Raw genomic sequence first — 14842 nt, forward strand, 5'->3', positions numbered from 1 at the left:
AATAGACATTGTTCAATATGTGGGTTCAGAGGAAATCTGGTTGGCCTGTAGAGGTTAAGCAACGATGCCACATGCGGCTGTTGGGATCGACGATTCGAGGATACGAAATGACTTCTGGGATTGGAAGGTAAACAAAATGTGTGTTGCATATTCCGACTGTAATCCCACTATATCCACCAAATGCACCATGAACCTGCAATTACATTACCATGATTTATACAAAGCCTTACTTTTAATATAGTTTTAAGCTAGGTAGGGTAATTGAAAAGAATAACGACTCACAGCATTTTGTCCTAGCACAGTGCAAAGAATACCATCTGATGCGTTTGCTCGGCAAGCTCTAATCATATAAGTCGGGTCTATGTACTTCACATCAGCCGGCATATCCATCTCCTTGAAGTAATCTTTTGTTTGTTGAGTTATATATACACCAATATCTCCAAGTTGAACATTTCCAGATGCATCCTTACAGTTTGTTTTCTTCAGGAATTCCTAATATTAATTGAATGAATCTCAATGATCAATGAATTGCTAATTGTTTGATTTATCAACAATCATATATAATACCTGACCAGCTCCCTCGGCTACACATAAAACAGCGGACCCTTTTGTTTTGATAAGATAATTTAGATGACTAAGGACCCCGTGTGGTCCATGAAGTTGAAACTCTACTTCTGGGATCAAGCATATATCAATTTGTCCGCTTGCAAGGGATGCCTGCATTGCTATGAATCCACTACTACGTCCCATCAATTTCACTATTCCAATTCCGTGATAAGCGCTATTAGCCTGTTTTGTTGTTGTAAATTTGATCAATTCATTATTAATTCAATTTCTAGCTAATAAGCTGTAATCAATCAATTTTATAAATAAATAAAAACCTCTATAGATGCTGCATTAATTGCCCTTTGTGCTTCTTCAACAGCAGTATCAAAACCAAATGTCTTGTCCATGAACAAAATATCATTATCAATTGTCTTCGGAACACCCACAACAGAAACCTTCAACCTTCTCTTCCGACACTATATATACATCATATTTACATATCTATATAATATTAATACATAACCATCATCAAAACCAACCTCACCTCATTGTGTATCGCATTTGCACCCGCGTGAGTTCCATTCCCACCCAAAACAAAAAGCATGTTGATTCCATTTACCTGACATTATTGGATTCATGAATTAATAATGGATTATGCATCATCATCATCATATATAACAACAACAGAATATAGTAGATTACCTGCATATTATCAACAATACTGCTCACACTAGGTCCTCCTCGTGAAACTCCCAACAAGCTTCCACCAGAAAGATGAATATTCTGTACTACTTTCCTGGATAACTGCATGCATAATTAATGAAACAATTAGATATCTAGATTTTCTTTTATAAGGAAAAACTAATGCAGTGATCTTACTGGAATCTCATGCAGTTCATTGTCAGCAAAGCCACGATAACCAAATGGAATCCCCACAATATTCTTTACTCCATATATCTCAAGAGTGATCACAATCTACATGCATATATATGAGTATGAAATGATCAGTCACTAAGTAGTTAAATTTATAGTAATAATTCAAAGGGAAAAAAACACTACAAATTAAGATTTGTAGCACCTGTCTAATGACATCATTAAGACCAGGGCAAAGTCCTCCACAAGTGACAATGGCAGCTTTAACATGTTCCGGTTTGAAGTATATTTCCTCTCGAGGACCAGCTCGGTGTACCCTGACATGCATTCTATCATTAATTAATGGATTAAAGTGATTAAGATATTGGTAAGTAGACGGGTTGATTACCATTGTTCCACCCAACCACAATCAGGATCAATGCACTCTGCACCAGCAGATGTAGGAGAAGAGTATTTGATGACCTGCATGCATGCAATCAGTTCAGATTTTTTAACATATCAAATATATGATCATGAATTCAAGGCCAAATTAATCAGTCTAGATAATAACTATGAAATCAAGAAGATCATGCATTCAACAGAAACAAGAAAAAAGTGGTAGGTAATCAAATTACCTTAAGAAGCACTCTGTCATTGTTATTTATGTAACCATTCCACTTCTGATCCGATGGATAACAACAATTATGAGTTGTTAAATCATGATCATCTGTTATTGTTGTTGGACTTCTGCAGCATGCATGCATGCGGAGAAAAACAAAACCATCATCAATTCATCATCATCATCTTCTATAATTGTGAGATGAATACAAAATCTGAAATTCAATACTAGACGTTAGTACCTGGTCCTAAGACAAAAGGTCGACGGATATGGAGTTAAATCATCGAAAACCTCTGTCAGATGAGGAATGTTGAACCGAGACTCGAAGTCTCTCTGATAGTTGGACTTCCAATCCTCTGTCCCGCCGTCCTCGTCGACGGTCGCCGGAGTATATAGAGGAGGCGGACTCTTCACCTCTGCATGAGACCGAACAGTCGTCGACGACGCAAGATTAGTAATTCTGTCTGATTTATTCCTGATCCTGCAATTAGTTGAATTAACCGATGGAAGAAGAAACCGGGATGAACTGTTGACTGGGAGAATGAGCTTGTGCATGATCGCCGGCGATAGCGATTCCATGTTTAGTTAGTTAATTAATGAAGGGAAATTAACTATGGGCGGCTGGGTCTGGCTGAGAAAACGATAAATAGTTTTGATAAGTATTCCTGAATTGATCTCTCGAAGAAGACGATCGATCGATGGAGGGAAATTTAATATTATTAACGGAGATTGATCGAACTGAAATATACTAATTAGGGAAGATTGAAAGAAAGAAAGAAAGAAAGAAAGATTGAGTTTTTAAATTTAATTATTTTTTTTTAGGTCAAAAAATTATTGTTTTTATTATTGAATGTATACAAGTTTATTAGAGCTTTTTTCTAAAGACTGGTTATTTTTGAATTTTTATTGTGTTATTTATTTAATGAAAAAAATAGATATTTAGGATTTTAACGGTGAATTATTATAATATTTTTTTATTTAAATTTTATAAAAAGTAAAGTAAGAGTATTTGATATTTTAATAAATAACTAAAAAAATATATGAATGTAGAGTTTTCAAAGATACTAATATATGAATAAAGAAAAAATTGAAAATTTTATGGCTGATTTATATATTGAAATCATGGTTAATTATGTTTAGATAATTATCTCAAATTAGCATGTATCCCGTGTATTTGCACGAGTAATAATATAAAAAATCGTGAAAAAAATATTACCGTAAAAATTTTATAGACGGGTCAACCCACAATCCAACCCAAGTATCCATTTACTTTCACATATATCCAAATTAACCACAGCTCTCGACACGACAATCCGAACACTTTAAAAATTAAGCATCATTATATATATAGATTAGTTAGTTAAAAAGCTGAACTTATATTGTTAAAATGTCACGCGTTTATCAAATTTTGGGTTGAATTTAAAATTTAAAGTGTTATTAGCCTAGTTGGTTACAAGGTTGTACTTGTTTTTGTTAGGTTGCAAGTTTGAACCATACCTATAGCATTTTTAATTTTATTTTTAACCGTTTTAAGTTTATGGGCGGGTCAACCCACAATCCGACACAAGTATCCATTTACTCTCACATATATCCAAATTAACCACAGTTCTCGACCCGGCATTCCGGACACTTTAAAAATTAAGTATCATTATATATATATATATATAGAGATTTGTAAGGTTATCAATTTAGTTTTGTATAGAATTGGGTTAACCTAACTCAAAAAGCTAATTAAACTAATATTTTTTAACTAAATACTATTTTTTTCCTTACACTTTTATTTAAGGAAATAAAAAATATCTTAGGTAAGAGTTAAGACTCTTTACTATTCTAGTACTAAATAATAATTATCAATCATTACTTCTAAATGAATGCAAACTATTAAATATCTAAACATTTGTATTAGTAAAACAAAACAGGTTAAGTACTACTAGCTATAGCTTCTTAAAAAAAATTAATAATATGAATAGCTTTAATTACAATCTTATATAAGATTGACTTTTGCGCACTAATTAGGTTAGGTTAAACCATTAAAAAAAAGTTATGCTAAACCATAGTAGACAATAAAATTGGAAAAAAAAAATCATATTTGAAATCGTTCCATGTTAGCATAAATTCTAACATAGGTCTTCCTTTAATTTTCATATATATATAGTAGTGAGAAACAATATTGTATAGCGCATATACTAAAACTACATAGAAATCAATGAATAAATCAATTAAACAGACATGTCACGGGCACAAAGAGCAGATTCGAGATTGTGGACAGCAGCTTCATAGTTAACAAAACCCATGTACCAAAATTCATGATTATCAGTAGACAAAACTTGAATGTACTTTTCAGCCCGGTTGCTTCCATTCGATGAAGGATGAACAGATTTAAGCTGCTCTAGCGGGATAATAACCTACCAATTAATCAATCAATCAATCAATTAATACTATTCTATATATATATATAAATTAATTTACTCAAGTAGCTAGTTAAATACCTTGTAATAGCTCCATTGTGTATTAGTATTAGTATTGTCGAGATCAGTTGATGATTTAAATGGCATTGGTGTGTCACTACAATATGCAAGCTTTGATGTAGACAAATAAAGAACACCCATAACAGGACCAGCTGAAGTTGATAAATAACAGACAAAAGAATTTTGAAGATCTTCATCAGGACTTGTTTCAAATGTTTGTCTGAATATTTTATCATATCCACCTTCTGCAAGAACTTTAGCCCCTTGAGCAATTCTCCCAAGTGCAGCATCCGTTACACTAGGGCTCGTCTTCAAGTGTTGCCATGTATTCCCAGCCAGATCTTCAGCTTTCTTTGTTGCTTCTTTCACATTGTTTCCCCATCTCAAAAGAGCAATTCGAACTGAACTAATTCTACCTAAATTCATTATAATTAATTAATTAGTTAATTAACAGAGATATAATTAATATTAATATTATAACTTACTGATGAAGGATTCTGTGTATGAGGCGGGTGGTGCCGGAGAAGAAGAGGGTTCGGGTACATATCCGGCGGCGTTGTTGCTGGCGGCAAGACGAGCAGCAATCACCCTTGGAGATTCCGTTACCAATTCCTTGTTCCAACGTACAGTTCTTTTAGATCGACTAAGGTTATTTGAAGAAGCTAATTTTAACTTTTTCAATTGATTATCTGTGTCGGTGGTCTGTTGATCAATTTCGCCCGTCCTTATTGATTGATCGCTGGCTGACTCATGACCGGCTCCTCCCGTTGACGTGGGTGGTTCGGGGTCTAGTTTCTTGGGGTCGACACCATGACTAGGATTCTCTAATATTGTCTTTCCTGCCATATTTTGTTGCTCAAAATCAATAACACTGGTATGTAATTATGAGTACGGCGGTCGTGTGGAAGTTTATGAATTTGAATCGAAAAAAAAAAATAATAATAAATTTGCTGTTGTTTCGTTCTTTCTTGTTAGAGATGGGCGGCGCCAAAAGCGGTGGTAAGCGTACAGATGTTAGGGTCTTAATAATTAATAACCATTTTTTGATTCACAAGCAAAATTAAATGGTTGGTTTTTATAATTATCATTATATATTAAGTTTTATTTTATACTAAAGTCAATCATGTTTTACACATTAAACAAGTTTTAATATTTAAAATGATTTTAAAATTAAAATAAAGAAATTTTACTAATTTTACACCTAATTATAAATTTATAATAATATACGTGTATTACATACAAGGTTAATAAAAATTTAAACTCTAGTCTTTATCCAAAAATGAAATATCAATTTTACTAGCAGTTATTTTAAAATAAAAGTGATTTTTTTTTATTAATTTAAGTCTATTTTTATTCAATAACAAGTTATAAAATTAATATTTTAAATTTATGATTATTTAAACTCTAGTATTTAAATTAGAAAAATGAACATTTTAATAGTTAAATTATAATTTCATAAAAACTTTATCTATTAGAAAATTTCAATTATTGAAATAAAAATAAAAATAATTGATTGTTAAATTATAACCACACAAATAGTTCTCTCACCCACAAATTCGGTTATTTATGCTAGTGGGATTGAGCCTAGTCTCTACCCTAGCCTAAAATATAGTTATTGAAATATATTTATAGTTTTGTATCTTCATATATATATATATATATATATATATATATATATATATATATATATATATATATATATATATATATATATATATATATATATATATATATATATATATATAATACAAATATTTTTTTGAATGAGATAATATATATTAACTTATAAATTATTTATTTTTATTTGTATATACAGATAGGATTATTATTATAATGATTGCTTGACAAGGTATATAATACTTATAAGAAGTCATAGCTTGAATAGTAACATATCAATAAATTGAGACTAATTAAAGAATATAGAATGAAAGGAAATAATGTCTAACACAAGAGACGCCATTACCATAAGCCAACAATAGAAGATCAACAACCAATTAATTAATTAATTAATTAATTACAAGATATACTATTATTCTATTTTGAAGTGATCAATCTATACTATTTTGATTCCGCTTATTTGCAACTTATTCGTGCCAACTTCTAAGCTTCTATTTATGTTAATCGCTTAATGTGTGTGTATATATTTAACTCAAACTTATCCTTATTATTTTATACTTAATAATTTAAATTATTTTCTAAACTCTTGCTCAATATATTATTTATAAGCAAATATCTTATACGGTAAAAAGTACTTTATCAACTCTCTTCAAACTTATAAGATGAATCAAACTAAGGAAATTTACAATTGAATCTTTAATACCCCTTTTGAAACAGGAGTTTTGTTGAATGTCATAATCATATTTATGATCACAAGTCAAATTCATTATCTACCCAGCTCCATTCAACTAAGTGAGATAGATGCATGCCTCTTTAATTCGTAGGACCCCAAAGATACTTCCTCACAAACCTTCTATTTCATTTGCTTATACAACAAACTAACTAGGATAAAAATATAAATAAATAAATAAAGGTATAATAAACAAAGCTAACTTTTAATTATAACTAATTTGCAACTCTAATATTGAAATTTGCATAGATCTAGTTTTCCTTCATTCCTATACAAGAACAAACAATTGATAAAACCCAAAATATATTTTTGTTTTTTTACAATGAAGATTTATTTTTACAATACAAAAATATGTAATTTAACTCTTTACATATATATATATATATATAGGTCATATGTTCATAATAGAAAATTGAAACCATTTGAAGAAACTTTGACTGAGTCACCGAACCTTGTTGAGTTGAACTTAACCGCGTTATCCCGATCCAAGAACCGGTTCTCCAACCGAGCCGACTCAGTCCTCATCATCTTTTCTCGATCAATCTTCCTCCCTTCCTTTCCTCCTCCTCCGCCGCCGTCAAAACCCACCATTATCTCCTTCAATTCTTCAGTCAAAACCCATAACGTCTCCATCGACAGTTTCCTCACAGGAATCATAATTACCTTCTCCATTCTTTCTCGACAATCTTCCAATCGCTTCAAAGCGCACGTTAATTCCACGGATTGTCCGAAACTCATACTACCCACTCTTTCCTTGAACTCGATTACTCGAAGAACAGTCTCCTTCACCACCGACAAATAATCGCCGCCGATAAATCCAGTGATTCCTAGAAGTAATTCCACCCCTTTAACGTGGAGATTATCAGGTATCTTGCAAATATCTTCCATCAATCCAACAAGTGAATCAATTTCTCGTATTAAATCTCTGTTCACAAACGAAGACAATCTCTCTTCTTGCCGATCTTTCTCCACCGTCGAAGAATACGACCCGAGAAAAAAACCCAAATTTCTCGAAGTTGAAAGGAGGGTTTCGAGATAACGGGCGTAATAACGAACCCAATTGGAGAATATCCAAGCAGAGGGTGTGGATCCGTCGTGGAAGGCGGAGAGATTGAGATAATTTCTGCCGCCGGTTGCCGGAAAGATAGAGAGTTGGTCCTGGAGAATGAAAGGGCCTCGTTTGATGATATGGTGGATTATGATTAGGCACTTAAGAGCAACGGCGGCGTTGCTGGTGTGATGGAGCCGGTTCATGAGAGATTTGATCAGGGCAGAGGCGGTGGCGCGTGAGGAATCTCCTAGTAAAAGGAGGTCCAATATGTGTTGTTCTTGCGGCGGCGCGTGAGGAGAATGTGCGGTGGCGCGTAGGACGGCAAGATGGAGGGGGAGTGTGGTTGGATTGGAGAATAAAGCTTTGGACTGTGAGGCTTTGTCTTTGATCAGCCCCACCACTTCCCGGAGACTCTTTCTTCTTCCCATCCGTACCACCGGCGCCGCCTCTTTTTCTTCTTCTTCTTAAAGATAGAGAGATGGAATACAATTATATTATTTAAGGGAAGTGATTCCTAATTAATTTAATGAAAATTATGGGATTTATTATTATAGAATTAGACAAAAGAAAAATATTATTCTTATCTTAAAAAAAATGTAGTGGCTTATGTATAAAAAACAAAACAAGATGACAACTTGTTGAAAAAAAAATTATATCTTGACTTGACTTATTAGTTAATAACTTTAATGTTATTGTGTGCTACCAATTTGAAAAATATGATATTTCAACTAACTATCTTGTTATAATTTTTTATTTAGTAAGTTAGGATTAAATTTACTGTAGTAATATTTTTAATATGAATTAAACTTCAAAATGCTAATTTAATAATAATAATATTGAACGCGTTCTTCTAGAATTATGAATAAAAAATATTGTTTTCTAAAGTAAGAAACTTGGGATTAAAATAGTATCAAATTGTAAAGAAGCATGTCCAGAAAACAAAAGGTAAATGGACAAAAAAAAAGTATATAATTTTATTAATTCTAAACACATGGATAAAGTAAGTAGCACATGATGATGACCACTTGTTGAAAAAAATTAAAGTCAGCATCTCGAGTCTTGACTTTTTTTTATTTTAGAAGTAATCAACTTGCTATTTTATAAATTTATATAAAAAATAATAGTAGGAAGAGTTAGGAAACTTCTTAAAAGTAAGAATATAATTGACCAAAATCAAATTCTCTATCACTGACAACAATGTGAATATGTTGGCAAAAATAAAAATCTCATTAGAATACAATAAAATATACTACTGTTCATTAATTACCTGTTTTAAGAATAAATAAATAAATCCACATATTCTCATTTTCTTTATGTATATCCATAACTGCAAGACTATTATTCATTTAATAATATGATAACAAAATACTGTAAATTTATTTATTTTCAGATAAACTAATCAATATATTTAAAAAAAGGATGGTGACGTAAGTGTCTACATCGTCCTACAAACAAACTTAGAAAGAAAAAAGATGGGAGCCCCTAGTGGCCACATATAATTAATTATGATTCGTTGTATCTAAATATTTAAATAATTTCTGAAACCATATATGTTTGTAATGTTGGATTGGTATCTAATTGTAAAAAATAAACTCAAACAATTTCAAAAATCAAATAAAAATAACTAAACAACGAAAACATCTATATTTCTATTGGTTTCAGATTACAAAAACTCTACATCATTTTTAAATATTTAAAAGAATATTAGATCACTATAATGATTTCTTCACAATTAAAACTCACACAACTCAATAATAATAATACGATGGTATGAATACAAAAATTTTAAGATTTTAAAATATTGGAATTACATTTAAATAAGGTTCAAGTTGATAAAAAAAAACTAAAATGGACAAAATTTTGGAGAGGTCCAAAATATTATTAACATTAGTTATATTAGCCTAACAAAATATCTAAAAAAAATTTAGTGTTAATTATTTTTTTTATCAATATTATATCCTAAAAAATATAGTTTTTATTTTATTTAATATTATTATTTATTATACCAAAATTATGTAACATAAACATAACCTAAGAGTACTTAGAGTCGATTTTCAATAGAACTTTTTGAATTTTAACATTGGTTTTAAGTATTTTATGACTTAAATTTGTGGAGATAAAAAAATTAAATTATTAAATATAAACATCTAAGCTTTAAATATTCGAATTAATTTAATAATATTTAAAACTTATATCTGAACCAGTAGATTAAGACTATTATATTTTATATATTAATTTTATTAATTATTAAACGCAATATATTAAATTATATAATTTGATATATTAAATTTTAAATAATTATAATAAATACTAATATTTGCTAACTTGTATAGTAAATTATTAATTTATAATTTGTTAACTTAATTAATTAATATATATATATATATATATATTATATATATATTTCTCATTTCTCTTATCTTTTATATTTTATAATTAATTTAGATACGATTACATTTTTCTTTTCCAAATTAATCTCGTAACATAAAAAAGAAATTTGATGAATTATGATAAAAAATAAAAAGAGAGAATAAAATGTTTTATACTTATAAGGAAAAGAAAATGAAATATCAAATACACACTTTTGTATATAACCTTAATTTTATTAAATTTAAACTACAAAGTTATCTTTTGTTAAATTTTTTTAGAAATGCGCTTTTAGCTTCTTCTTTTTTCTTTTGAAATAAGTTTAATATTCTAGTTTTTGATTTTTAACATATATTTTACTTAAATGTTAAAAATAAATTGTTATAAATACGTATTATCAAATAAATTATATTAAATAAGTTCTTTATATATTATATCAAGTGATAAATGAAGTTATATATATCAAATACTCTTTATTAATTTATAATATTATTTGTTAAAATAAAAGAATTTATTATTTTGGGACCTTATATATGATTCGTAGGTTACATATGGTTAGCAACCACATGAGCATTTCAATGTGTTTGAAATGCATAATTATATTTGTTATAGAAATATTTAAGTTGTTCAATTTAATTAGTACCTAAATTATTTTTCAAAAATAAAATAAAAATTATGAGCCAAATAAGAGTCAGAATTGGAATCAGTATTCTGAATTCTAAATGTAATTAATTAGCACTAAGAAAATGGACTTCCATATGTGTAATAATGTCATAATTTGAATCAAGTACATGTCAAGGGAGGAGCAAAATGATTATTCTAATAATTAACCAAATGTTTTAGTTCATTTTTTTAATAACTTCTTTAATCAATTCAGAAAAATCCCTTTGAAAAGAGTCCAATAAGAGAATGATACGCGGCCCGCCCAATTGGTCTGCATACAAGTTTTCAAAGCGCGGCGGGTCTGCTTTTGGAGCCCGTAGGTAGGAATGGCCCAACAATAAATAATATATATAGCAGTTGTTAAAACACAATTAAATAATTTTTTTGTAATAAAATGGTAAAGGCACGTATTTTATTATTATTATTTAAATACTGTATGCATTATTATTATTATTATTTAAAATGCATATATTGGTATATGATGGGCAGGCAGATGAGTGTATGTAAAAAAAGAAGAAATAATTAATGAATAGAGTGAGTAGACGAGTATACTGAAATTATGAATTAATAGCTAGCTAGCTAGCTAGGTATGCTGTGTTATATGGTAATGAACATTTAATAATATTTGATGTTATTATCAATGGAAGTCAATTATTAATTTGTAAGTGAAAAAGTTGAAGAAACTTATAATTGATTAGTGTTTAATTAATTTGTTCATTTATTAGCTTAATTACCGTTACAATAACGCTTAATTATTATATATATAAATAACGATGTTTAATTTTCAAAATGTCTGGATTATATCGGGGGTCGAGATCTATTATTAATTTTGATATACGTGAGAATAAATAGAAAGTTGAAGGTAATTTTTTTTCTAATTTTATAGCATATTATTATATTAGTTTTCATAGATTTATATAAATATCTATAATATAATAGATATATAATTTATATAGCTTAATAAAAGATTCAATATAATTTCTCTTTTGAATAAGTTTAAACAGTGTATATTATAAATAAATAATTATTTATTAATATATAATAAAAAAATGATAATAGTTATTTAGATATAAACAAATTAGAAAAAAATTATATAGCTTATAAACTTTGAGAATGACATAGCCTCCAAACTGACTAAGTAGAATTTTCTAAACTAATCTTAAAAATCATTGTAAGAATAACATGATGAATAATACATATTTGACGACTAAATTTTGACAATTTCTTTCCAGCTAGATACTAAAATTAAAATGTATTTCAATTTGAAATTTTATACCGTGAATTATCTCATTTATCAAATGAATTCGAAAATCTTTTAGACTAAGAGATACCCTAATTGAATATCCAATTAAAGTTGTATGTAAATTTGAGTATCAATATTATTGTAGGTTGGATTGTGGCTTAAGAACAAAGAATGAAATTAAAAATAGTATAGGATCTTATCTTATGTTTATTTTTTCTAAACAAAATAACATTTAACAAATTAAAATTAAATATTCGAAAAAGATATTTCATTAATAGAAATTGATGGTTGCACAAAGCGAATTGTGTCACTCTCCTTGGGAGGAGAGAATTGTGAACAATTCATAAACATAACCCAAATGACCATACTTTCATACATATATATACTAAACATAACTTAGGCTATACCTAGCTAATTAATTATTAATCGAATTAGCTAGGAAACACATGGACCCGAATTTCATACTGGGAGAGAATCTCGAATACGCACAAATCACCCTCCTTGAGACCGTTGTCATTCATGAAATGGACCCAACCTCGGGAGAAGGTTGATCGGATCTTCCTTGGAATATAGGTCACATCCCATGATCTTCCCTCCTTATTTAGTAGAACTACGGTTGCTTTTTCGCTAGGTAGATGTTCCATGGCCAAGCAATTGGAAAGATTCTGCAATTCCAATATATAGTAATTACACATTAAAATCACAATTATATATGTCACGATTTTCATTCCTACTTATAAACTCACCAGAATGAAGAATTTGTTGAAATGGTAGCTCAACAAACGTTTTACAAAATAAGGAGGTTTGATTCCAGCTTTCTCCAACATCACAGCATCATCAATCACCTGTACTTTGTTATTATTAATGTTAGAACATTCTCCATGAAATTGCCCCATTCTCTCTATTCCACTCATTTCGAACACTCGCACTTCGAAGTGCGAGTTTCCATCGTAAGTGAAGACCGTGAATTCCCCACCTTCAAAGCGGGAGTCTTCGTAAAACAATTCCCATCCATCTACAATCTTTACATAATCCTCATGATCTTTTCTTAGTTTAACGGGACAAATCTTGCCATAAGGACCTCTGAGGGTAGCATTTTGGGGCAAGTTTTTTGCAAAGTTGTTGGTGAAGTTTCGTGGGATTCTCTGTAATTATATTATACATATTCTAAGTTAGTGAATGTATAAAAATCAAATCTTAGCTAGAAACTAGAGAGTTGCTTACCATTGTATCAAACTTTGTTTGGCCAGGTAGAATGATCTTGAAGAAGCTGAAATGGTCTTCATTCTCCATTTTTCTTGTTATAGAGAAGGGAGATGAATGAGGAGTTTGTATATATAGATAGAAATCCTTGTTTTTATTATTTGTACTGTGAATGACCATACCTCTGCAATCAATTTTATTAATGTTCAAATTTATTGTACATTGATACAAACAAATGAAAAGGAATAGATGATAGTTTTGGAAATACCTATTTTAGGGATGTGGGGACATGAGTTTCTCATTTAAAAATTATCCTTTTTTAAGAACTAGATACATGCATGGGAGGGCATTTCAGTAAATCGCCATCTACCATTTTTCCAAGAATCCAATGCAACTTTGCTGATGTAACGTCTTCATCATCGGTCTACATTCAATGGCATTAATTAATTTCATTTATCATCTATCAACAAATATTTATTTATGATAGTTTATTCATTACTTATAATAAAAGAACATGATTTTGTTTATTTTAGTTTTACTTTTGTATAAAAGGATTGACATTTTCCAAAAATTTGTGTTTCACTTTGCATCTTCTGTCATATTGAGATGGGTTCTTCTAATTTGTATAGAGGAAATTGGGGAAAATGGATCCAAGATATATTTCTTTTGTTTTTCTTGGATGTTAATTTGTGGTTTCATCCCTTAAAATAAACTAAATTGATTGAATGATTTGATGATCAAATTGATGCTAGCTATGAACTGTCAATTTGAAGAATTAACAGAATTGATTTAACATTTATCTAAAAGTTAGAACTATATATACCTTGAGATGTGATTGAATACTAAATTGATCATGATATGAAGCTAAAAAGTGGATTAAAATGATATACAAATTTGAAAACCTGACACTAGAATTAAAGTAAAAGTCTTTGAAATTGTATGAAATTTCAGAATGATCACAATTTTAGATTAATTTATTAATAGATGAAATCAATATAGATCACATTCTAACCTAACATTCATTCCCTTCAATTCAATTTAAGGTGTTCTAAGGGAAAATGATTTCGTATTTCTTATCACTTAAAAATCACTCTTGCTACTTAAATTATTTTAGTGTGTTAGTTCTTATATTTGAATTGAGAAACTTGATTTCAATAGTTACAAATAATATAGTATATATAAATAAATATTATTAATGGTTCTTCTTTCTTCAAGTACTTCAATTCAATTTTTCATCAATGTCTCTTTTCTTCACATTCATAGAATATATACTCATAATTTGCAATAAACAAATAAGAGCATTTGGTTACTATCTTTTTAACATAATTTTTTTCAATAAGGAATATTAAACTTTTAATGGTTGGAGTCTATTTTGATATATTAGTTAAATTGTAATATTTATTTGAGATATAATGTAATACACGTTATCTTACAAAAATAATTTTATGTGTGTCCTATAAGTAATTGAATTACTAATTCTTAT

At 29.2% G+C, this 14842-nt stretch overlaps 5 protein-coding genes across 5 annotated transcripts; all 5 read right to left on the reverse strand.

Annotated features, from left to right (window-relative positions):
- Window positions 1-25: 25 nt before the first annotated feature.
- Window positions 26-1356, reverse strand: LOC124916208 (ATP-dependent 6-phosphofructokinase 5, chloroplastic-like). The gene is made up of 6 exons (XM_047456939.1): window positions 1249-1356; window positions 1091-1165; window positions 882-1022; window positions 568-789; window positions 283-492; window positions 26-193 (listed from the first exon to the last, which is right to left on the reverse strand). Exons 1-6 carry the CDS (start codon window positions 1354-1356, stop codon window positions 26-28), a joined length of 924 nt encoding a protein of 307 aa, XP_047312895.1.
- Window positions 1357-1803: 447 nt separating this feature from the next.
- Window positions 1804-2612, reverse strand: LOC124916209 (ATP-dependent 6-phosphofructokinase 5, chloroplastic-like). Its single transcript, XM_047456940.1, has 3 exons — window positions 2259-2612; window positions 2034-2145; window positions 1804-1881 (listed from the first exon to the last, which is right to left on the reverse strand). Exons 1-3 carry the CDS (start codon window positions 2594-2596, stop codon window positions 1804-1806), a joined length of 528 nt encoding a protein of 175 aa, XP_047312896.1. The 5' UTR covers window positions 2597-2612.
- Window positions 2613-4236: 1624 nt separating this feature from the next.
- On the reverse strand, window positions 4237-5331 carry LOC124916210 (GLABRA2 expression modulator-like). The gene is made up of 3 exons (XM_047456941.1): window positions 4971-5331; window positions 4507-4901; window positions 4237-4422 (listed from the first exon to the last, which is right to left on the reverse strand). Exons 1-3 carry the CDS (start codon window positions 5329-5331, stop codon window positions 4237-4239), a joined length of 942 nt encoding a protein of 313 aa, XP_047312897.1.
- A 1869-nt stretch (window positions 5332-7200) lies between these two features.
- On the reverse strand, window positions 7201-8354 carry LOC124914517 (putative clathrin assembly protein At4g40080). Its single transcript, XM_047455090.1, has one exon. The coding sequence runs from the start codon at window positions 8309-8311 to the stop codon at window positions 7232-7234; it is 1080 nt and encodes a 359-aa protein (XP_047311046.1). The 5' UTR covers window positions 8312-8354; the 3' UTR covers window positions 7201-7231.
- Window positions 8355-12427: 4073 nt separating this feature from the next.
- Window positions 12428-13481, reverse strand: LOC124913706 (B3 domain-containing protein At3g17010-like). Its single transcript, XM_047454124.1, has 3 exons — window positions 13381-13481; window positions 12903-13301; window positions 12428-12821 (listed from the first exon to the last, which is right to left on the reverse strand). The coding sequence occupies exons 1-3, from the start codon at window positions 13447-13449 to the stop codon at window positions 12588-12590; spliced, it is 702 nt and encodes a 233-aa protein (XP_047310080.1). The 5' UTR covers window positions 13450-13481; the 3' UTR covers window positions 12428-12587.
- Between the last annotated feature and the right edge of the window lie 1361 nt (window positions 13482-14842).

The sequence above is a fragment of the Impatiens glandulifera genome, chromosome 9, assembly GCF_907164915.1.
Source record: "Impatiens glandulifera chromosome 9, dImpGla2.1, whole genome shotgun sequence".
NCBI lineage: Eukaryota > Viridiplantae > Streptophyta > Magnoliopsida > Ericales > Balsaminaceae > Impatiens > Impatiens glandulifera.